At 43.8% G+C, this 25,953-nt stretch overlaps 1 protein-coding gene across 2 annotated transcripts in view; it reads right to left on the bottom strand.

The window, feature by feature from the left end:
• The window catches only part of PDE3A (phosphodiesterase 3A), a 1,456,379-nt gene that overhangs the window by 640,627 nt on the left and 789,799 nt on the right, over positions 1 to 25,953 (bottom strand). Inside the window, exon 1 of one of the 2 annotated variants that reach the window (XM_078674054.1) lies at positions 25,022 to 25,235. The exons of the other annotated variant lie outside the window; for it this stretch is intronic. Coding sequence (XP_078530180.1) covers positions 25,022 to 25,084 — 63 coding nt within the window. The 5' untranslated portion in view covers positions 25,085 to 25,235. Of the gene's footprint in view, positions 1 to 25,021; positions 25,236 to 25,953 lie in introns of those variants that run through there. 2 annotated transcript variants of the gene reach the window in all.

Here is a 25,953-nt window from a genome sequence, read left to right as displayed (position 1 = left end):
ATTTCCAAGCACATCAGCGTGCTGATAAACCTATTGAGAACATATTGAAGCTCAGTCAGGTTGTCATTCCCATGCCACTTCTGTTTGCATGAGAATCAGCTGCACCATCTACTGCTGCAGATCAAAGAGGGCGCTGTTTAGAAGGCTCTACCCTATCAGTGTTGCAGTTCAAACACCTCTGAAACAACATTGTGTACAGTGTCCTGGGACCCATGGGTCGTTCAAGTTGCTATTGCCATACTGAGGTGTGTAGAGATTCCCATTCACAAAAAAGGGAGATCGGTACTTCCTCACAAGTTACATACCAGCCTCCCTGCCAGCTGTTGTGGAGAAAAAACAAATCTGCCCACGACTCCTGCAAAACCTCACTAGCCTCAGTATGCCAAATCAATGTGGGTACTGAGAGTCAAAAGTGTGCTGTCTCTTTTTAAACCGTTATTTCCTTTGCAGTTTCACAAAGTTCCATCTGTTCTTCTGCTCATTTTTTATTGAATGGCTCTAGATTTTATGCACAGCATCAAAATAACTATTGGTGTAGGAGTGCTTAAGCATACATTTTCATATAATGCAGGAGCATTCATGTAACATATATAGCATGGGTGAGTTCAATTTGGCAAACGTGTATACAGATTTTGGTCAGAAATGCAAGTGGCACTTACAGTTCGCTGCATTAATATTTCAAATCGCATCAGAAGTTCCGATTTTCTCACGAAGCAGAGTTGTGTTGAGCTTAGCAGTCTTCACAATGTTAGCATTTTTTCAAAAAATGCAGTGTTTGTTAAAAAAAAAAAATGACCATTCCTAACCTCTGATGACTTGCTGCTTCGGTATCATTGCTTTTGCAGAATCCACTACTTTTCTTAATAGTCCCACTTTCTCGATTTTCTGTGCCCACTTGGAATTGTGGCCCTCATGTTTATTTCACAACAAAAACTCGCAACATTGGGACACTGTGTAGTGCCCCCGACCATCGCACAATCGCTTTTGCATGTGCAATATATAAACCAACGTTCATCATAATGAGTCTTTTCAATCCATCTTTTTTTAATTCCTTTTTTCATTGCTTTTAAACGTTAACCATTTTCTTTCCACATGTAGGATAATGCCAATTTTCTAGGTTTCAATTATTCCTGATGGGCCATCCGAACCTCTTCATTCAAGAATATGCACTGACGCAGATTTCATAAAATAGCAGTTTATTTGCAAACCCAATGCATTTCGGGCCTCCGTGGGCCCTTCGTCGGGGGTATGTATGATATTTCACAACAAAAGCCATAAAACCGTGTGTGGGGGGGGTTGCAGTTTGATAATATCTTGCAAGGCTGCAATTCCTGGACGCAGTGAGCTTTTAGGCTTGTGAAGGGAAGTGACACTGAAGCACAGGGGTAACGCTATCTTTTGGCACAGCTGACAACTATCGTCGCTACCCCAAACATGCACACAGTTTTGGAAATTCCGTTCTAACGGCACCCCATAGTTATGGCATGCTGTCCGGTGCTACTCTTTTGACTCTTTTGAATAAAATAACCCTCTTTCATAGCAGATGCACCACAGAATCAGAAGGCTTTGAGTTGAAGCCAGACTTGTTTGGCTATGAGGCAATACTTTAACAAGCATTGGCATAGCCAATAGGTCTCACCTTCGGGACCTTATAAGTGTTTAGACATGCAACAGTTGATGTTGTTGCACCAAGGATATTGTGCTGCATAACTAAATACTTATAAGGTCCCAAAAGTGAGACCTATTGGCTATGCCAATGCGTGTTTCCCCATGTTTTCCCTTCCTAAAATATGGAACCATGTACCTGCCTGCACAATTCTGGTTCCATGTTCCAGAGCTCCTATTTGTCAGTTGCTGTAGTCTTTCTTTAATTTAACAAGTACTGTGCCTCTTTCGATTAAACTACAAGTTTTACTCACCTTTTGGAGTTTTTATCATTTTACAAGGTGTTTGAATCATTAGGAAAAATTGGAGTGTCATTTGTTTTATAGCTGCTCCATGGATTAATAGAAAAGCTTGTGGGCCAAAGAATAGCAGGCCTTTTTTGGATCTAAGCCTGGAATCAGTGAGTTGAGAATGCACAGGTACAAAATATCTGACATTTGGTAAGGCCAGGGTGCAGGTGGGCTTGACTTTAGTGCACCAAGGGGCATATCAGCAACAGTCTGCAATAATTATCGCTAAGGGCGCTTAGCGCGAGGATAATTATCGCCGGCTATCGCTGGATTTTTTCACTGAGATAGCGCGCTATCAGCGAAGCATATCTCCAAAGCGATAAAAATCCAAGCGATAGCTGCTAACTCTGCGATTATCGCTGGAAATCCAGCGATAATCGCACAGCCATAGGTGATAGCTTGATGATAGGGCAGGGCAGACTTAGCCATAATATCCACCTTCCATTGGATATAATGGCTAAGTCTGATTGAAAGCAGGCGTAAGGAAAGTAGCGATAAGCGCAGTTAGCGCTACTTTTCTTATCGCTGTGCAGGTTAGCGTGCAGATTAATAATAGGAGAAATGTCTGTTAGCAACATTTCCCACGTTATTCTGGTATGGAACGCCCACTTTGCATTTCATTAGAGATGCAAAGCTGGGCGTTAAGGGAAAGGCCTCTGAGGCATAAGAACACGCGCTAGCGTGTCTTTGCTGATGGTGCGATAGAATTATCGCCGCTTTTCGCCCGAAAACGGACGCTAAAGCGGCGATGATTCTATCGCGGCCCCCTGCTGATATGCCCCCAAATGCGATCCTCTGGCACTGATACACAAAATTGCTGTTCATATATTGTGCCCTTCACATCTCTAAAGAGCTGACTTTCTCCTAGATTTAGTCAAACAACAAGAGAGAAAGGGTCAAATTGTCACTCTTCTACCCCTTCAATAATCTTTACGAACAACAAAAGAGTGACACACAAGGTGCAGTGCAACCTAGGAGAAAATTACTTTACCTTAAAGCCCAAGTCAAAAGGTGATTAGAGAAGAAAACTGTGAGTCAAAAAGAACCCTCACGCACCAACAAAGTTGGTGACTGGCTTCATCATTGGGTTCATTTTTGAGGGCTAGTGAATGTGCCTGGAAAAGTGTCAGTGAATTAAAAGAAGAGCCAACTGTTCCCTATACCCATTTTAATAAAGGGATAGTCGACCTTCAATAAAAATAAAGTGCAAGCGGACAACTAGTGGTTGAGTGAATTTGAACCAGTGTGTCCTATCTAGTCATCATGGTCAACATGTTTCTGCTGTAATGAGCTACCTATGTCAGCATTCGACAGGACCATAAAATATCCCCCGATGGTCCACGCACACTAAGACATGACCAATCCGTAGGGATACGTGATACTTAAATATAAACTCGCGGACGTCCCGTGTTGACTCTCCTTGTGTTGCCAAGGGTCTGTGATTGTCCGTATCAGTTCTCCTATCTTTGCCACACCTCCTACCAAAATGGTGGCAGCTACAAAGGAAAGTGAAAAAAAGACTAAAGAAGAGGAAGTTGGTGGGCTTTGTATTATGGAGCAGCCACCTGAAAAGAAAGTCACTTATCTACCACAAAATGAGTAAGAAAATGTACAATTCTCAATGGTAGGTACAATAAGAACTGTATCCTCAAATGTATAACATTCATCAAAAACACACTCACACTCTGTTAAAAAGCCCCAAAAGGTCCACAGGTATGTTTATGGTAGAAAGATAAACCTAGGTGCCAATTTTAGAACCAAACGTGCAATGAAGAAGAAACACATGCATGTAGGAATAGAAAACATGGCATAAGAAAGATGGTGCATTTAGATATTAAACTGTTTTTGCGAACTATAAGACATTTGTTATGTTAATAACATGAGTGCATTGAAATATGTTTGAATTTGTCGTGAGCTCTTTACACTTGGATATGTCCGCATATAGTGTGTGCCCAGGAATTCTGAATCATAATTGCTCATTACTGTTAAGGCAGTTATCGGGTGTGATTAAATTCATGTGAGCTCAGACTATGGTTTAGGTCATCCAGTGGACTGACTCAAGCCAAGATGCTGCCTTGATGTTGATCTATGGCCGTGCTTAATTTGAGCCGGTGGTTTCAGGTGCCCGGCACCGGCCCTTGATTTTCAGCACCGGCTCTAGTGACAGTCCACCACAAGGTGGCGCTGTCTGAGATGTGCACACAACCGTGTTTATTAAGTTAAATGGCTTTGAAAATTAATAATACCAGCCTCTCACACTACTATTGTAGCTGTCTGTGTCCTGAAATTGTTCACTTGTAGGAGTGCAATGGTTAGGTGTTATGTCGGCACTGTCATTGGCAGCGCTGGCAGGGACAATGCTTGGTACAGGCTGCAGGGGCCTTCTGATATTGGCCCTAGCACTTAATTTTTTTGCAAATTAAGCACTGAGGTTTTTACTGTGTAGAATAATTTTTTGTCTAATTTGAAAGCGCAGTTAGATTGTATTGATTTTAACATTTTGAAACAGACTTTTAGTCACACAATTTGTGTTTTTGTCTGTGATCTCCGTGTGAATAAGTAGTGTGGCTATATATTTTGTTGTTTAGAATGTAGTGGTAGCTATAAATAAGTGCGCTATCTGGAAAATGTGTATGGGAGTTATTACTTGGGTGGAAGGCATTTATGCTTGCGTGCGCAACTGGTGTTAGACTTTTGTTTTATAGCATTTGCTTAGTGTTGTCGTAATTCCATATGGTGCGGAAAGGTCTGAGCTATGAATGGCAAAATGTTGTTTCAAGAACTGGGTTAGGCCTTCTTCTTTTCCACTTTTTGTAGCAGTCCAGAACCTTTACTGTTCATTCCTTGGTAGACACGATTTAGGTCTTGTGGAGAAATACATAGAGTGAATTCAAGTACTTTCAAATGAAATGCTTGAAGTTATGCATCGAGTTTTTAATTTTATTTTCTTCAGGGGATGGTGAGCCAATAGACAGCACGTGAGTTTGGACAGAGTGTTCACTTAGACTGAAGTTTAAAAGCATCATGGATGAAACTCAGTACCAGCGAATGAGAAAGTGCCTTATTCTAATGAGACATGATATTCTTACTGCCTCCCCTCCTGACCATCTGATAATATAATAATTGATGACATTACAATGATAGTTCTTTAACGGAATACTGACATAGGCTTTGGTAAGGATTCTGTGAGCAAGAAAATGTAAAGGTTATTGAGTAACTAAAGAGCTTGGTAGAAAAGAGTGGGCATCTAATTTTGCATTGAATAAGTAATATGAAATATATCGCAGAATGACTGTGATTACTCAAATTGAAACCTTAATGGTCTAAAGGAAATGATGGTGTTACCATTAATTAAGTAAATTCACCCCGTCTTTTCTCTACGTGACAAATGGCGCCAAGAAAATTTACTTATGGGGTTATCTCTGTAAATGTAGTCATAGATTATCATTTGTTTAAAGGAAGGGGCTATCACTTGAAAAACACAATTGCCAAACTAAGGCATCAAAACGACATCTTTGAACCCAAACATTTCTGATTTTGCTTTACAAACTCTCTCACAATAACCACTTGTTCACAGCCACGGACAATAAATAGCCTTGCTGTCTAAAGGATCTGATAATTTTGTCATTTAATTTAGGCTTTCTGAAGTTCATCTTAATCTGTGAGAGAGAGTAAATAAACATAGCAAGTGTCAGACTGTAAATCATTAAATGTGGCATGGGAAATTCACTTCCTGTTAGAGGAATGTTTTCTACAAAAGTATTTTCTTTTGCCAGGTCATGATGTCGAATCCTAAGTAACTAATATGGATTTTAAAAAGATTGGTTTTGTTTGTTTTGGAAAGCTACATACTTTTTTTGTTTTAAAGAATTGAAAGCGTTCCCTGAAATACTCAATAACATTGGGTACATGTAATTGCTTACTAATGCATAACAGGAATTATTTATCAATATTTAACCAACAATGCCAACTTTACGTTGGATTTTGTGCACTTAGTGTATAGCATTAGAAATGTTGTAAATGACTGCTTTAAAAGATGTGCAACCTATCTGGAGTTTTACACAAGTTTGCATTATTTGTTATAAAATATTTAACTTTTTACAAATTGTTATTGGAAAAAAGCCCAATTTTAAATAAGATACCACTGTATGTTAAACGCATACAACATATATATATATATATATATATATATATATATATATATATATATATATATATATATATATATATATTGCCAAACACACCCAATATTTTCAAACGTGACAAATTATTTGAAGGATTTTCAAAAACAACGTTAGGACTATTCAAGTTAAACGTTTGTGAAATTATAGGATCAATATGGAATATTTTTACTGAAACGGAATACTTTTTATTGCTTCAATATTATATTAATGTATGCATTTAGTGGGCGATTTTGACGTGAGGTTCGTTTTCTGCTTAGCACAAGAATATTTCCTTAATTTAAGTATGTTTTCAGTTTTTCCTGTTGCAGGATCCACGTAGAGCAGTTATTTAACAGTCAGCATTTAAATTATATTTGTGTAGCATGAGACAATGAAAGCTACAACTTTACATGTAAATTCATTACAGTTTTGATAGTGACTATTTTTAAGGTTCAGTCCTTTAGCCACAGAAAAAACAGTTTTACGATTGTTAGAAACTTCTGGACCCTGTTGATGAATTTGCACAAAATGTGCAAAAATGTATGCATGCATGTGAGTTTGAGCCAGCAATCTTGCGAGCAAATTTGACAATGATGCTGCCCAGTAGAGCACACAATTCTGAGTGGATTTACACCGATCCTGCACATAGCATTGGGTCAAAGTTCGTTTTTTCTGATTAAACTGGCTTTATGACCTGCATACAGTGTTTGTTTCAGAATTTTTTTAATGTATTTTTACACTGAGAATATACATAGGTTTATGGACCAAAATGATATTCTGATCTCGAACTTTACTTGGCTAAGAAGAGCTGACCATCTTTAGTTCCAAGAACCCTTTCCTGGTTTGTGAACAGCAAGCTGGTGCATGGAAATTGAACAAGAAAAATTCATTTCAGGGACACTAAGATAATACCCATTGCTTGGAAAATTTGCAAAACATCGTAAAGGTGTGGATAACACCCTATGAATAAAAAAATAATAATAATTTGTCTAAAAAAAAAAACACAACATTGTTTACAACCGATTATGCAACTCTTCTGCCATTATATCTTTTATTCTGTCAAGCCCGGGGTGACGTGGCACTCATAGGCCTTTCTCCCATAGCCCTGTCTTTAACTTGTTACTGGTAACATAACAGTCTTCTGTAAATTGCTACTAGTACCAGTTGGTACTGGTAGGTACTGGCAGGGTGCACCGCCATAGAAAAGGAGTATGTGTGTTTTCTTATAAACGTGGCCCTGTGTGACAATTCAGGATGAAACTGTCCAAAAATAATATCTCCACAAATTATGACCAAAACTAACACTTTCTGGCATGCAGGCACTGTGGACAAGGATACTGCAAAAAGGAATAGCAAAATGCCTAGGCCTAATCTCCAATGGGCACTGTGACAGATTATTTTAAGTGGATATTGCAGGCAGTGGCACTGGGCTCAGAATGTGACTAGTGGCTAAATGAAAAACATAGCCTACACCCAGAGCCCATGGGCCATGCCCCATGGGTGTTCCATCCCCACTCATCCATAGCATATTGGTCAAAGCCATAAGTCCTGGCTTACACGGTTTTGGGGCAGAAAAACTAGATGCATGGTTAGTCAATTACAATATCCTTTTTCTAGAGCCTGTTAGAAATGGTCAGAAGTGCTGCCCAGAAGGCGCTGTGAGTTGTGTGCCTTTTTCTGGGGATATGTTTGACAGGTGTACTGGGCACATGTAATGGCCAAGGGCTACAGCCTATGTCCATTATATAATGGCAAGGACACGGAATGTGTGCAGCTAGCACTCTGCACTGGATGAAGGGTGACAGCAAAGGCTGCCCTATGCAGTCTCCCTTCAGCATGACTCAAGACAGAGCCCAAGTGTATTTGACAAAGTATTCCGCATTTTAGGGTTAAGAAAAAAAACTTTAAAAAATATTTGTTATCCAGACTCAAAGCTGATCATTTTTGCTGCAGCAACAATTACTTCAATCCTGTATTTATGGTGATCCACATAACCATAATAAATCCTCAATCCACTGCTCATGACAAGTGAGATGACAGCACAACTGAACATCAATGTCATAACTGGTAGCATCCCAACTGACAACATCAAAGGAAAAATGTATTAGGTCACAGTAGCTACTAATAATTCGAACTATTCCATTATGATTTCAACATGGACAATATGTTTTAACCTGTATATTGTGATTTATTCTAAAAATTGTTCTAACTGACATTGCATTTTTAAACATTTGTTAAAACATATAATTTTTAAGTGGTAAACAGCATGCATGTATTATGAAATATTGGCTGAAGAGCTCCATTGGAGTGCCTATTTTCGCCTAAATTCTCGTGTGTTTCTGTTAAAGTGGATAAGCCATTCATGACAGATACAGCCACACTCATGTAATTAATGAGGCCTGGCATAAGCCAGGTCTTCTAATATGTACACTGGGATATTTTTAATTTAAAGTCTACATAAAAAAACTGTTACCAGGGCATGTGGGCAGCAGCCGCTGCAAAACATAGTTGTGGTTCAAATAGACCCTAAGAGCAAAATCCATGTGCCTCATTGTGTCTTTGTTGACATCTGTCCTGGGCATACCAGCATGAGCTACAGAGGCTACGGTCATTGTATTGTATACACAATAATTCAAGTACATTTTAATATCTTTTGGGTTGTAGCATCTCTTTAAACCATTTTTGGAGGTTTATGCATTATAATGCAAAACTTCAGAATTTACAGGTATTTTGGAGAGGCTTTGTTCTATAACTCTATTTTCACAATTTGGCATACACAGGTAAATGCTAATTAACCTTAATAGGAACCCCTTGCCTCGCAAGCACGCCCATCTGTTTTTTAACTATGACAGAGGTGTTGTTCTCAGGCAGAATATCTTAAAGACTACCTGCTCCAAGCCAAGTGTAGGGTACATCCACTGTGTCTGATTGAAAGATAACTCTGGGCCTGGGTTAACAGATCAATAAAGGGTTCTTTTTTACAAACTTGAGTTTGACCTTACAGTTTTTAAAAGCAGTAGAGCCTTCTTATAGTTTGATTTTTTACCCTGGCACCCCCCTTAGTGTAAATCTTGTACTCTGCCCATGGGACTCGATGGTGGGACACAGATAGTTTGAGGTGACTTTGACTGGCTCTGGGGATCCTTCTTGATGAGTTATTTGGGGGACTCACAGGCTAATAAGAATGATTAACATTGTCTCAAGTTTCCCTTCTGAGGACTTTCTTACAGCAGTAATTAGTATGCGTCATTATTTTTGTGATAAATAGACAATGCTTAAGGTCAGGGCCGGACTGGCTGTAGCGGGAACCGGGCATTTCCCCGGTGGACCAGAGGGGTTGCGGACAGTTTTGGGGCCACAGGGGGCTGCTTTTCTTACATGGTGCCGGTTTTGCAGCAGTGCTGCAAAATCGGCCCTCTGTGAGAAAATCGTGAGCAGTGCTTAGCGGCTAACACCCACCTCCCATTCCCAGGGCCGGTGGAGAAGCAACCTGCCAGGGCTGGTAGCAGTTCCCAGTCCGGCCCTGATTTAGGTAAAGCATGTTTATCAGTCGACAGGATAGTCTCTTATATGATACTTAATTATTTGCTACAGTTGGCCAGTGTAGGCCTTGATGCATTGACCCAGTATAGAAAATTATTTTAGGTAATTATTATTTTACCAAAGCTGATATTCTGTTATTATTATTTGCAACATAGTATTCTTAAATTACAGGAGTTGGGTTAGGGAAATACTAGCTTGTGAAGAGAGGGCCAAGTCAAACGTTATTTGATTTCTAAATAAAGATCATAAAAGTGTACAATACAAGTCAAACACAGTTCATACACAATAAAAATACATCATAAGTAAGAAAAAAATGATTCATTCTACACAATTACTAAAAATAAACTGAAAAAGAAGATAGCAACCTGACCATGTGGCATTACAAAGAAATATATTCATATGCATTGGGGCAATGACTCATACTCTCCAAAAGCTTAACCCGTTCCGTGCTCGTGAGGGAACCACTCCGTCACGAGCCACGGGTGCGCTGTGCTAATGACGGAGTCGTTCCGTCAAGCCTCGCCCGCTCCGCCCACACTGCATCAGTTCCGTGTCTGCGCAGCTAAATTAATGAGCGGGCGGGGTCGTGAGGGAACCACTCCGTCATGAGCACAGCACGCCCATGGCTCGTGACGGAGTGGTTCGGTCACAAGCATGGCGGAGCCGCGTGACCTCCCTTCCCCCCAGCGCCGCGACTGAATTACCGCCGTGGCCAAGGGGTTAACAACACAAGCTCAAGACTCCTGCTAAAAGCCATACCACATAACAACATATTGTAGGAAATAATAAAAGCTGCAAATATAAAAATGCGGGTCTCACCTGTCTGAAACTTACATACAACAGGAGCGTACTTATAAATTTGAGGCGGAACAAATTCTATCTAGAGCAGAGAACAATATCCATGGTGTCACAAGCTGAGGTTTTATCACTCACACACCAGAAGTTTACTTTTTGTGCCAAACACCAATCCCAAACAACAGATGGTGAAATGTTCCCAGTCTAAAATATGTCTGAAGGCGGCGGTGGTAGTTAGATATTTCCAGGTGAAGGTAGTGCTCCATCTCACTCACTGATTTCACCGTGATATACTGCTGCATCGATTGTTAAGTTGGAGTAGAGTTCTTCCTCTCAACTGCCACTATGAGAGAAAAGGCCTCCTTTAACGAGACAAGATCTTTTTTCAAGATGTGTCCAGGATCCAGAAAATGCTCAGGTTTGCCCATGTTCTCAAGAGTGGACTTAATGTAAAACAGCCAAGGCATGCGTACCCTATTATCCAGGCCTAAACAGTCATGAATGATTTACCTATTTAACTTAAGGTCCTGCTTCAACCATATTGAAAACCAAATTATTAGAGGCGAATAAAGTTTGATAGATAGCCCATTCCCAACTCTTTGCTGACAATCTCTGATCGGGTACCCAGAGCTACACTTAAAAGACCCCTCTTAAATAAATGTTCTACTACCTGATGTAGGGCAATAGAAACATAATTATTTATTTGAATTATTTGTAGAGTGGATCCCTCATCCTTAAAGGGGATATCATAGCGCTGAAATAGCTGCAATCTCAAGTGTTCCAATGATCCAGTATTGAGATTAGAAATAATAGATAGTTATCAGTCTGGAAAAAGCCAGGTCTTCAGACATTTCCTGAAACTATGTGGTCCTCCGTGAGGGGGATATTGAGTGGCAGTAAATTCCATTGGGCAGCTGCTAAACAGAAAAGTGAGAGGCACCCTGTTATAACTTTTTTACTCTTATTTTATTGTAAATATGCCTAGCACCTAATTTTTGGATTACTTGAAGTCGGGAAAATAGATAGTCCGCCATGCCAAGTACAATTCCATAGTCCAATCGACTCATTACCAGAGCCTAGACTACAGCTCTGTGCAGTACCACAGGTATCCAGGAGAAAATCTTCCTCAGAAGTTTAAGAATACCGAAGCATTTGCCATATGTAGCATTTACTTGCTCTAGCATAGATGTGGAATTATCAATCATAATTCCCACGTTTTTTGCAGCTATTTTGGGTTTAGTGGCTGAACCAATGGTGGCCGGCCACCTGGAAGTGTCCTACAATCTGTTGAACTCTACCAAAGAGTAGTATATCTGTCTTTTTGTATTCAACTTCAGACAGTGTGCCCTCATCCAGCCAGATACCTCCATTAGGCAGCTCATCCAGGTTTCCCTACTTTCCAGGTGATTATCTTCTAATGAAATTACTAGTTGGGTATTGTCTGCATAGGAACAGTTTCCAACTCCACATTTCCTGATTATTATAGCAATATGTGAGACAAACACATTAGAAAGTATAGGGCTCAAGGAGGAGCCCTGAGGGACTCCACATTTGGACATACATGGAGGTGACCTAAATGTGTCCAGTTGTACAGCTTGTGTCCTCTTATTCAGAAAGGAGCCAAACCATATTAAAGCTTTGGATTGAATCCCTAACTCAAACTGTTATTTTGTCATTCCGTGACGAGACACAGTGGCAAAGGCCGCAGACAGGTCTAGTAATATCAAAATTGCGGCCTTGCCCTTGTCTACCTCTAATTTGATCAAGTATAGCAACTAGTGTATACTCAGTGCAATTGATTGCTCTGAATCCAGTTTGAGAGGGTATCCCAAGATTATGCATCTAAACTGGTTGTCGAGATACACTTTGCTTTAATTACATTTGGCAGATCTTTATTGTTTTTTGTCCCAATTGCCGCGAGAAATCTACTTGGCTGTATATAGCCCTCTTTAGGCAGACCGTATTGCTCTTAATCAGGGGATGCCAACTAAGTTCTACATCCAGTAGGGTTTCCATATAAGAGAAGTTTTCCACCCTTTTAATGTTCTGCCCACCAATCAGAAACTGATGTGCTTTAGTGTTCTTAGGACCCACCACCATAGAATGGGATTTTTGAAAATTGGTTGACAAGTCCATACTAACCATAAAAATCAGTGAAAAGTTCTAAAGGGCCCTGCAAACTTCTTTCAGTACATGCAATCAGGACAGCATTGTAAATGGAAGGCACTGTTGATTTTATGCCTTTTCTTACTTGCAAGCAATCGATGTTTCTGAAACAATATATTTTATTTGTAAGAAACACTTATTTTTTGTTTATAGATTTATTTAATTTACACAGGAGTAAAAGGGTACAGAGGAGGTGTAGGGGGTTCTAGGGAATTCTTGAGACAGGTGTTAATGACATAATTTTTAAGTTCTTATAAATTAAAGACCAGGTTATAGGAACAATTAAATACAGGTCCCACGTTGTTTCTCTTTCAGGTAACCGACGAGTAAAATTGTATATGTTTATATTATTGACAAAATATGCGCACCGTAGATTAATCTTACTGTTTTTATATTTTCAAAATCTGTAACATTTCTATAGAACATTTCATGCCAGTTGCTTTTTAGTTATGTGGACAATTTGTTTTCCACTTTAAAAATATGATTAAAAAATCAGCTCTTTTGATTTTGCCCAAATAATTGCTTTTATATTTCAAGGAATTAGGTAAACTTTTTCATTTTTCATTATTACCAGGAAAGGAAAAGTATCAGAAATAAACTCCATTAAATCGGCTGATTAGTACTTTTATTTCTAACAGTTTACCCTTATGACATGAAATGCAATACTTTTTTTGCAGCTATGAGCCATGGTTATATTTAGAATGATATACACGACTGGACTGGACATTTTATTTTCATAAAGAAGTTCAAATGTTCATTAAAAACAAATGGGCCAAAATATATATCAGTTTTAGTATTATCTAAAGTTGTCGGTTCCTCATCTGAAACCGTGTCTCTGAATTTCACACATGACATGTGCGGAACTTAGGTACATGGCTGGTGCACCAGATCCCCACTAAGTGGCCAATTTCGAGGTCCGTCTGACATTGATTTGGTACTGGGACCAACTGACCTTCTGTCGGCGGTCCCAACCCAGCAATTAGGATGCAACCGAACACTGTTCCATCACAGTCCTATTATTTACAATGGAAGCATGCATTCCAACTCATTCTAAAGAGAAGAGGTGCAGTTCATTCCTGCACTCCATGGTAGACACTTTAAAGTGCCTGCCACGGGGTCCAGGGATCAACAGGAGGGCATTATAGGTGCCTCCTTGGCTGCCATCCGGAGATCTTGCACCCATGGGAGCCCTGCTGGGGGGCCCCAAAGTCAACTTCCAACAGCCTTTTTATGTCGGAAAGGCAGGCACAGAAAGGCTGTCGGAATCCGACATTGTAATCCCTCAGGCGAAGAGAGCCTCCTTTGGGATTACAGGAGGCTCTCTCCGAAGCCATTCAGAAATCCAGTGTGGATTAATCTCCGACCTACTCCATCTAAATGGGTCTGTCGGAAATTATTTGAAACAGCTGACTACGATGCTGTAGGAACGGCTCCGACCGAGGGTCGTAGCAGTTTCCTACATCATTGTAGTCGGCCCCTTAGACAAAGCCTCATCATGGGCACATATGAAATCATTGCTGGCACAATAGGGCTGGTTTTGTGCTGGTGGCACAATCATTTTTATAGGCGTCCACCCAATGACTTACTTGTCAATGGATTCCCCTCACTACCACCCATCAAAAGTGCCCCTGGCCGCTCCATAGCCCCTCTCTCACCTGCATTGCATTTGTTTTATAACACTACTCATCCAAATGTAGGCTGTTATAGCACTTTACATCACACACACATTATACAGAGAACATGAATCATACATGTGTAAATAATTCTATAGGAAAAGTTACATAAGACAATGAGGTTACAAGGTGTATGAATCAGATGTCATCCTTACTAGTAGGCAATATACTTTAAGAGGGTTTTGACTGGAGAAGCAGAAACTCAGGATTTAAAACATACCACAGTGGTAGTGATTGGCTTTACTATTAGGAATGTATGTCCACCCTAAAAAAACATTTTTAGCTCCATTAGGACATCGAAAAGACTGGTGAAAAAACATAATGATTTTCATTTTTTTTCATTTCATTATGTCTTTATTTCGAATAAAATTCATAAAAGACAACATACATAATATAACATTAAAAACATCTTAAGATAAGCACCCAATATAAAAAAAGAATGTGTCTCAACCGACATACAGTCATTTCAAAATAATTAATTCAAAAGGGTTTTCATTTTCTTTGCACGAATCAGCCATGCCCACCCCAAAAATTTGGCTACACAGATCACAGATACTTCAATACGCATATCACGTAATTTCAACAGGGCTTCACAATTCCCCCCACAATTTAAGGTTTTGCAAATAGGTTTCAACCATTTCAGTCGAGGCGATCGATATGCTGGGCATGCAAAAAACACATGACCAATACTCTCCACCTGGTCAGGGCAAAAGAAACATTTATTACTTGCCTTCTTTGCCCACTTTGCAGTAAAGGAGTTGATCGGCAAAGTCCCCACCCGAAACTGATGATACAGCTTACGGTCTAGGATCTTGCAGATCAAGTCCCAATAGGACTCAAGGGACGGTGTTACCTTATGTGTCAAAAAATGTCCCGTTAAGCTATTGTCTGACGAAAAAGAGATCAGAGTAAATTTCTTTGCAGCCCAAAAATAATCTTTGAATTCTTGTTTAGATGGGAACCTAGAGCATTCAGGATGTAACCATAACTCGGGGAGACCCATTGAATACAAAACTTGTTTTACTTCCCGGAGCCATGGAATTTTATGAGCACCCCACAACAATATGACCTCGCCCAATTCATGAGCGAAAAGACTAAGCTCTGGGGTCGTCCAAAGGCGACGCCAGAATGCTGCGAGACGATACTGCGCCATCTCATTCAGAGGTCTACAGCCTAGATCTAAAAGCAATGGTTTTATTGGTGCTGATTGCGGGAGCTCCACCAAATTCCGCAAAAACCTATTCTGTGCTGTGGTTAGTGCTGACAAATCTTTGTAACCCCATATGTCCGCTCCATACAGGGTTGCAGCGTTAGCCTTGGTCTCATAAATTTTAACCGCTGGTATAATGCGTTTGGTCAAGGTTTTTTTTTGTTCCAGCAGTAAACATCCTGTAAGGCGAACAAATTTTAATTTTAAAACCTCCAACTGGGGGCTCCAAGTAAATTGATGGTCAAGAGTCACGCCCAAATAGGTCATGACCTTGACCTGTTCTATTGGGGCACCATTTAATGTAACCGAGCTTTTAATTGGTTTGTTTTTATTAAAAACCATAAATTTGGTTTTATCAACATTGATCTCTAGGTCATTATTAGTACAAAAATCAGCAAATTTATTCAGGGCTGCCTGTAGCCCGCTCCGGGTTTTAGAAAGGAGTAGGGTGTCGTCGGCGAATATTAACATGGGATATTTCGAACCCCCCAGTATAGGTGCATCTGTTTGTATATCACTAAAGAATGCAACCACCTGGTTTATGAACAGGAGAAACAGGGTAGGGGCCAACACGCAACCCTGCCGCACCCCTCGTTGAACTGGGAAGCTGTTGGTCACCTGGCCCTGTTTCCCCCATCTTACCTGGCCGAAATTATCCTCATGTAAGCGCCTGACTAGCTCTAAAAGTTCAGGTGGGAGACCCATGAGTCTGAGAGCTTCCCATAATTTTGCCCTTGGGACCATGTCGAATGCCGACCTAAGATCAACAAAGGCGGCATAGATGACCCCACTGCCCAGGAGAACCACCTTCCAATACAGCATGGTGAGTCGGAACACCTGATCTAGGGTGCTGGTGCCTGATCTAAACCCTGCCTGCATGGGGGAGAGTATGTTGTTCTGCTCAATCCACCCCTGTATTCTTGCCAGGGCCATTCTTGATACAACTTTTTGAATTGTGTCGATCAGGCTAATGGGGAGATAGTTTTTCGGTACAGACCGATCCCCTTTCTTATAAACTGGGAGTATCTCAGCACCTTTCCAGGACTGCGGTACCCTTGCACCTGCTGAAATAGAATTTGCTAGGGTTGTAATATATGGAACCCACAGATCAAGGTTCAATTTAAAAAGATCCGCTGGTATGGCGTCTAAACCTGGGGCTTTACCAGACTGAATAGAACCAAGAGCATGTACAGTGTCTGAGTTGCTGAAAATAAGCCTATCCCCAGATGATATTGGTATGGTATGGAGAGGTGTGGCGCCGCGGCCAGGGCGACTGACGCTGGAATCTGGGGACCACGGTTCGATCCCCGGCTCCGGCGGCAGGTTAGCCCAGCACCATGTGACTCTGGGCAATAGCTCGCTTAATCTTCCCGACGGCCCCCAGCGCCTAGAGACCCTTACGGGTGATTGTGCGCTTTACAAATGTGGACTTTATTAACCCCACTATGGGCTCGATTGCCAGATCCTGTTCAATATTTGTATCTTCAAACTGGGTGGAAAAAAATTCCACCCAATCCGTAGCTGAAACATGATTTACAGGGGTTTGGGAATCCGAATCCCTACCCCATCTAACTATCTCCCAGAATTTTACTTGGTTAGACGACTCACAGGCTTTGAGAAGATCTAGCCAGTACGAATCGTCCCAGTCCCTCTTAGCTTCCCAAAGGGTCTGTTTGTAAGACTGTCTAGCTTCCCTAATGTCAGCGGTTATTCTGGTTTTAACAGCTGCTGTTAATTTGCTATGGGCTTCTCTACAGTTTTTATTATACCATCTTTTGTGTGGGTTAACTTTCTGGTTTTTAGACGGCCTAGTGAGAAGTTTTTTAAGAGCCGCAAAACATTTCTCATGGAGATCAACAATAATAGACTCTACCCCGCCATTGGGAGAAGATGCAGTCAACCTATTTCTTGTATCTAGGACCAACTTCTCTATTTGACCAATAAGCTCTGAGTCAGCTATGACCCTTGACCATTTGACCCGTCTTCTGTTGTCACACAGGACTAGGTCTGATGTTATACAAGCTATTTCTGCGTGGGGGACACCTAATCCAGGAACCCTGAGCCCCAGGGAGAGAGGATTATGGTCACTCTCTGGCCTGGTCTCTATTATCATGTCAGTTACGTGTGACCAGGATTCTATATTGACCAATATGTAGTCAATACGACTAGTACTAATTCCATTATCGAAGGTTGGTTTCCCTATCTTGTCAGACAGACAACGGCCATTCACTGCCCGTAGCCCCCATTCCAAACAGAGCCCCAGTCAGTGGAGGGCAGCCTCCGTTCCCCTAACACCCTTAGTTATAGCTAACGGGGGGATATTCCAGGCGGTGTCTTCATCAATCCCCACATCCTCAGCTAAACTCAGGATGGGTTTGAATGAGCAATTCAGATCACCAGCTACTAAGACAAGATGATCAGTTATATACTCATTCAGGAAATGTTCCAGATCATTAAGAATGGGTTGCTTCCTCCCACCCTGACACCCTCGGGCATAGATGTTAATTAGAACAATATCCTTACAATTGTCCTTGCTCAGGGAAATACAAAGGAGGTCAGCATTATCCACCAGGATTTCCTTAACGCTAAAGCCCAGGGAGTTTCTAATCCAAATAGTAAGACCTCCCGAAGCCCTACCCCTGGGGCCCTGTATAGCTGGTTTATAATAGTTTAGGAAGCCTACCCTAAATAGGGGCTCAATTGCCCAAGTTTCCTGGAAGACGATGATGTCATGTGTAGTAATAAAATTTACCCAATCGTCGTTATCCAGGCGACCCCTCAATCCTGCTATATTCCATGAGGCCACCTTGATTTCATTAACCGGGCTACTAATGATAGTAGACTCTAATCGTCCCTGAACCCCTGTCTCAGCCACCTTGATTTCATTAACCGGACTGCTGATGAGGATAGGCTCTAGTTGTCCCTGAACCCCTATCTCACTCAAAGTGGGGGTAAAAGCATGGTCTGGTGTTATTTTTGGACCTACTTGTGGTACGGAACAATTCACACAGGATACTGGTTGGTTGTTCGTTGCAATCGAAGTTGATACCGCTGACTGTATCGAGGCATCAATCCCCCCAAGTCAGTCAACCTCATCCAAACAACCAAACATATTAGTAGTAGGGACTCCTTGCCACCAGTTGTTTTGGTTTTGCCAACCATTCCTACGCCCCCTCTGTCTAAATTTTTGAACTGTTGACCAAGGCCCCTCTATGTCAAACCGTTGTCGAGGAGGATAGAAAAAGGTGAGGGGTCTAACAACAACAACAACAGAGGGGTCTTCTTCACAAGGGGCCCATGAACAAAGATGCTGCGCTGTACGGGGGTCTGCAAATGACACCACTATACAGTCACCATCGATGGATTTGCGCGTAGGCCCAACCCATGGTACTCTACGCGCCATTAATACCCGACTTCTTTGATGATTAGGGAGCTGTCTATTTGTGTTAAGCCAATGTATGACCTTATTTTTTAACGACCAATGATTCTCTTTAGTTTGGGGGTCGAGAGTAGGTACACCAGCTAGTACTATGACATAAGAGCTAGCCTCCGGTGGTAGGTCAATATACCCACCACGAAAGTTTAAACGGCTAGATTCATAAGATGGTAATTTTTTATTTGTCAATTGATTAGACTGGTGTACGACAGCTTGTGGCCTAAGTTTAGATGGTACTACATTCTGGGGGGGACAAGCACTGGGGATAATAGGATTTGAAGTGGTAGCAGCAGTAACACCGACTTTGGTACGGGGTTTTGGTATAGGTTTAAGTCTTGGGGGTGTAGGGGCCGGGAATTCTGACTCCTGTACCTGAGGGGTAAGACCCTCACCCTGAGAAAGCCTAGCTTCCATTTGTTTAAGACTAAAGCTCGCCAATGTAACTATAGTCCTATCCATTTCTAACAAGTGGTTTTCCATTCGGGAGAGCCTAAGTTCCAGGGGGGTAAGTAACTGTTTTAGTGTGTCCCAGACAGTTTTAAGAAATTCCTCATCCCCCCTCCTATCCCCCTCCACCATACTCAACCCACCCTCTATTGACCCTTCCTTGCTCCTTTCTGGGAGAGTTCCCACCGGGGGATCAAGCACAACACAGTTTAAATCAAAGACGGTATCATTACCCGGTAAAGAAATTTTGGTTTTGGCTATTTCTTCTCCACCCCCAAATGTGCCCAAGGGTCGTCTACTATTAAAAAAACTGAGATCTCGCAATTTTTGCCTTTTTGCGAGCATAAGTAGATCTATATCCAGCGAGGCATTTCTTCTTTTGTGGGGCAACTTTTTTATCATTTACCACTGTTTTGGGCAAAGCATTTTTAGATGGGAAGCTTATACCAGCTACAAGGATAGGCGGTGCATGCTCCTCCATGGGCTTAAATAGTGGTAATGTAGATTTTACGGTAGGCTCAGGTAGGGATGTCGCTGGTGGATGATGGATGTCTGCCATTGTTAATAAGGGGCGGGGGGCTGACATACGCTCAGGGGTTAAAGCTAGAGCAAGGTTACCTAAAGATGATTTCTTAGAGGAAGCTAAGGTAAGGGAGAGTCTTCGCGCAGCTTCTAATTCTAAGGAGACCCTATGCTGCATTTTGCTGATTTCCACATCAATGGCCAAGTTGGTCTTTGTGAGGAAATCATCTAGGGTCCCATTGGGTTTATTAAGGCCCTTAGCAGTTTTGCTGCGACTGCCCCGTGTACACATAATGGATCTTTAACAGAATACCGTGACACAAGTAAAATGTATCGCAATAGTCAACGACCAGGGGAAATGGCCCAGCCCAGACCTCTTTGACCTCGAACGGCCTCAAACGGCCCGCTCTTAGCCCGGTCTTCGCCCCGATCTGCGTCCCGCGCTGCGGGAGAAGTGTTCCAAAATATAGGAGGGCGGGGGGGCGGGGCAGCAGGGAGAGCGGACCGGAAGGTGGAAGATGGTCTCGCAGGGACTCCTGGTTACTGGAGTCCCCTGCACGCTCGCAGCCCCGCTGTCACCACTCGCCTAGTTCCGCCCTGGTCTTGACCCTTCAATCAGATGCCCCTGCGCCTAACGAGGCGATGCGGCACCCGCGGAGCGGGTGGGGCGAGAAGTGAAGAGAAATCCAGGAAACGCCGCTGCGTTCTAAACAGGAAAGTGCCTCCGTGCAGTTTGCTCGTGTCCCACAGAGCAGAAGGTGAGGGAAGTTTTTAAATCCACTGTAGGGCGGGGGGCGGGGCAGCAGGGAGAGCGGACCGGAAGGTGGAAGATGGTCTCGCAGGGACTCCTGGTTACTGGAGTCCCATGCACGCTCGCAGCCCCGCTGTCACCACTCGCCTAGTTCCGCCCTGGTCTTGACCCTTCAATCAGATGCCCCTGCGCCTAACGAGGCGATGCGGCACCCGCGGAGCGGGTGCGGCGAGAAGTGAAGAGAAATCCAGGAAACGCCGCTGCGTTCTAAACAGGAAAGTGCCTCCGTGCAGTTTGCTCGTGTCCCACAGAGCAGAAGGTGAGGGAAGTTTTTTAATCCACTGTAGGGCGGGGGCGGGGCAGCAGGGAGAGCGGACCGGAAGGTGGAAGATGGTCTCGCTGGGACTCCTGGTTACTGGAGTCCCCTGCACGCTCGCAGCCCCGCTGTCACCACTCGCCTAGTTCCGCCCTGGTCTTGACCCTTCAATCAGATACCCCTGCGCCTAACGAGGCGATGCGGCTCCCGCGGAGCGGGTGCGGCGAGAAGTGAAGAGAAATCTAGGAAACGCCGCTGCGTTCTAAACAGGAAAGTGCCTCCGTGCAGTTTGCTCGTGTCCCACAGAGCAGAAGGTGAGGGAAGTTTTTAAATCCACTGTAGGGCGGGGGGCGGGGCAGCAGGGAGAGCGGACCGGAAGGTGGAAGATGGTCTCGCTGGGACTCCTGGTTACTGGAGTCCCCTGCACGCTCGCAGCCCCGCTGTCACCACTCGCCTAGTTCCGCCCTGGTCTTGACCCTTCAATCAGATGCCCCTGCGCCTAACGAGGCGATGCGGCACCCGCGGAGCGGGTGCGGCGAGAAGTGAAGAGAAATCCAGGAAACGCCGCTGCGTTCTAAACAGGAAAGTGCCTCCGTGCAGTTTGCTCGTGTCCCACAGAGCAGAAGGTGAGGGAAGGTGAGGGAAGTTTTTAAATCCACTGTAGGGCGGGGGGCGGGGCAGCAGGGAGAGCGGACAGGAAGGTGGAAGATGGTCTCGCTGGGACTCCTGGTTACTGGAGTCCCCTGCACGCTCGCAGCCCCGCTGTCACCACTCGCCTAGTTCCGCCCTGGTCTTGACCCTTCAATCAGATACCCCTGCGCCTAACGAGGCGATGCGGCACCCGCGGAGCGGGTGCAGCGAGAAGTGAAGAGAAATCCAGGAAACGCCGCTGCGTTCTAAACAGGAAAGTGCCTCCGTGCAGTTTGCTCGTGTCCCACAGAGCAGAAGGTGAGGGAAGTTTTTAAATCCACTGTAGGGCGGGGGGCGGGGCAGCAGGGAGAGCGGACCGGAAGGTGGAAGATGGTCTCGCAGGGACTCCTGGTTACTGGAGTCCCCTGCACGCTCGCAGCCCCGCTGTCACCATTCGCCTAGTTCTGCCCTGGTCTTGACCCTTCAATCAGATGCCCCTGCGCCTAACGAGGCGATGCGGCACCCGCGGAGCGGGTGCGGCGAGAAGTGAAGAGAAATCCAGGAAACGCCGCTGCGTTCTAAACAGGAAAGTGCCTCCGTGCAGTTTGCTCGTGTCCCACAGAGCAGAAGGTGAGGGAAGTTTTTAAATCCACTGTAGGGCGGGGGGCGGGGCAGCAGGGAGAGCGGACCGGAAGGTGGAAGATGGTCTCGCAGGGACTCCTGGTTACTGGAGTCCCCTGCACGCTCGCAGCCCCGCTGTCACCACTCGCCTAGTTCCGCCCTGGTCTTGACCCTTCAATCAAATGCCCCTGCGCCTAACGGGGCGATGCGGCACCCGGGTGAAGAGAAATCCAGGAAACGCCGCTGCGTTCTAAACAGGAAAGTGCCTCCGTGCAGTTTGCTCGTGTGATTTAATCTATACCATGCAGCTTCCATGCAGCTCTTCAGTGACAGTTCATAGGTCGCTATGCTATATTAGAATTGTTACTTCTGAACTGCAAGTAATAAAGGGGTCTCTGTGAAAAAAGCAGTAACCCAATGAGCTATCCACATAAATACTGTTCTGTGATCTGCATGGTTCACTTTCTTTGCGCAGGCATATTAACTCTCTGCACTAAGTTACGATGAGTCAAACTGCCACTAGATAAAACTCCATCTCTCTCCAGCATGTACATTAACGCCGTCATGAGTCACGCTGGGCGTGTGCACACGACGGCCGGGGGTCGTCCGAACCACGCCCAAGAATGGAATGTCCAGCACTGCGGCGGAATTCGCGCCGCAGCCAAGGTGTTAATCCCCAGAATTATCTTGACATATTTATTGTTGCCTGAAAATTGATGGACACACAAAAAACTCTGCAGCAGGTTTTAAACTCATGATATTTCTAAACATAACTCATATCTGTCAAAAATCTCACTGTGTGAACAGGGGTCGGGCCTTGAAGGGGGTAGGGCTGCATGTGATAAGTACCTACAAGGCACTTTTGAACCTCAACCTGCCCCCAAGCCCCCTCCTCACACTATTTAATAATGGGCGTCAGCAGTGCAAAGGCTAGGAAAACAAGCTGGAAAATCACTATTTACAGTAGTTTTTTAGCTCGTTTTCTTTGCCACCATGTGATATCAGCTCCTCGCCCTGTGAAAGTGTGATGGAAGCTGATACTTTGTGTCACGCTGTGCCACCGTGTGAGTTGGCAGGTATGACACCTTCCCCGAGCTCAGGTGCAGCAGTACCAGTCGTATCGCTTTAAGCAGCCCTGTGGCACAATAACGACCTTTATTAACTTTCATATCACAACTCTGATAAATAAATTGACATTAATTGGAAATTAATTAAGAACAAGTGTTCATCCTGATCTTTCTGTGTGACAGGCTCAGTGGACAGGCAGTATTTTTTTTTAATTTGAGACCTAAATATTACAGACATCTGGTTACGCCAGTTTCCCCGTATTAGCTTTATCTTTTACACCATCGTCTATCTCTCACAAGCTTTACACCTTTCTGCTCTCCAAAAATGTCTGCCTCCCTGTAAATTATCTTTATGCATTTTAATATATCAATCGCTGGCACCAGCATGCACTTTTTTCTCCCGTCTCATCTCCCTTACATCCTATCTTTACTTTTTCACTTCTGTTCCCTCTTTCTCTAAAACTGGTTTCCTGTCTGGATGGAAACATTGTGGCTCATTAAGCTGGAAGCACACCGCTGACCAACGTGGTGTTCTTGAGGTGTGTTCAAATTCCAACAAGCGATACTAAACACGTTTCCAGGGTAGATACGAAGACGGCCATAAAACGGGGTAATAGTAATATTGGTAACTTTAAATCATCAGAAACACTGTAGCACTGCATAAAATCAGGCCGCTTTTAAGGTTTTGTCACCGCTCTGTGCACCTCACTGTTGCTTTCTTTTCTGTGCATTGCCCCTTTCGTTCTCTATGCCCGTCTCCGTCTTCCGACACACTCTTTCGCTGTCAATCTGAAGTTCTCTCTTTTTTACCCATTATTTGTGTCACCGTCAAACTCACTCGCTCTCTTTCTCTGGCCGTCTCTGAAATACTCATCTTTCTGATACGTTCCTTCATCCTCTCCGTTTCTCTGCAGACACTAACTCCCTCGGCGCTCTCTTCCCTCACCGTTTCCAAACTTTACCGCCCTCTAATTACAATCATATCAACAGAGTAGGCTTTTAAACGCCAAACAAGAGCAGTCCTCTCAGGCCAGTCTTTCCTATTCTAATTGCTTCTCGACAACGTTCCTAGTTACTCGCAATATAAGTGCGATTCTCTCCTATAATTCTTGGCTGTGTTGCCTTTGTTTGGAAGGGGCACGTTACCAACAGACGACTTTCAGACTGGGGGAAAGTTGCTGGGACAATGCGGCATGTGCGTTTCAATGTTTTGACTTACGAAACAAACACGAAAAAAGCAGCGACTGAGGGAGCAAGTAAAGCTGTTAGCTCTCGTTGTTCACACCGTATCTTACACTGAAGGTTAACAGCAACGTGAACAATTACACCGTGTTTAACCCGGATGAATGATATTGCATTAATGATTACCAGATGGCTTTTGGAAAGAGGCGCCCCTTGCAAAGCCACTGCAGTGGGTACAGTGGAAACGACCGCTTTCTCTCTCGCAATGTTATTCAACTGGTACAAACTCCGTCTTAACCCCTCTTGGGGGCGAGAACGTACAGTACAGTCAGAGTGCACCCGTAAAAGCCATAATCACACCCCAAAAGCGCACCTCAGCCTCACCCCGTACTACCTGGGCCGACAGTCAGAAAGTATTAAGTTGTCAAGAAGGAAGGAAGGGTGCACAGACCACTCCCCAGATGTGAGCAAGGCGCACATGACGTAGGAGGTGCACGCGAGGATGTCCAGTGAAGTCTAGGCGGGAAGGGGTGCGCTGCCTCACCTGGTGGCCCAGAGGAAAGGTCTCCCGTCTGCGCTTCATCCGCCGCGAAGCCCACCAGCTCATGGCTCCGAGCGTGCTCCCCCTGCGGTGCCTCGAGCACACGGCAAACACAGCCTTACTTCTGCTCCTCTTCACACATTGTGCGCGAGGCGGAGAGCTGCCCGGCGCGCGCAGGCCGTGCAAGCCGCACGCTGTCGCGCTCAAGGTCTGGCTTCTTTCTGTTGTGCTTTAGTGCGTGCGAGGTTCACAGACGCAGGCAGCACAAAAGAAGGAGCCGAGAGGGATGGGGAGAGAGAGAAAGGCCCAAGTCCAACGTGAATTACCTCGGAGCACCAAGTAGGTGGACAGCGTAGGAAACACTTCATCTGAAAATACCTGTTGCTTAGGAACTGGAGGATACATTGAGGTGCATTAGCCACGTATACTGGAGGACCTATTTTAAACTGAATTTAACACAACAATGGACTTTTGTTTCTGCACTTGAACAGCATCTTCTGACGTGAGAAAGGACATATTCACGGGTCAGCTAGCTATAGAGCACTCCGCAACCACCCTTTCAGGGACCAAAATATGGTTCGAGGCCATCACGGCTGCATTACTAATGTACGGTGCCCTCCGACGCACGTCCATCACCACTTCTCAATGTACACCTGTTGTTGTAACGACCCCTATGTGCAACGCAGACAGAGGTTTGTTTTCAGTTAGTCAAAGAAGGTGTCTACCTATGTTTATAGCAAGGACTTTACGTGAACGTGTGACCTACGGGTAGTTCAGACTAAAACCTCTATGTTGATTGCAAGGTTTAGTTACTTTAATATTAAACTTATGTGTGTGTAGCTTTGTTTCAAGACCAGTAATCTCAGAGGCCAAGGGCAAAAGAAGCACTCACCGAAAGAGTTAAAAAGTACACGGAAATGCAAACAAGTGAGGTC

This window comes from Lissotriton helveticus, chromosome 1_1, assembly GCF_964261635.1.
Source record: "Lissotriton helveticus chromosome 1_1, aLisHel1.1, whole genome shotgun sequence".
Taxonomy (NCBI): Eukaryota; Metazoa; Chordata; class Amphibia; order Caudata; family Salamandridae; genus Lissotriton; species Lissotriton helveticus.
The sequence above is the reverse complement of the archived record's forward strand: the minus strand, read 5'-3'. Positions and strand labels throughout refer to the sequence as shown.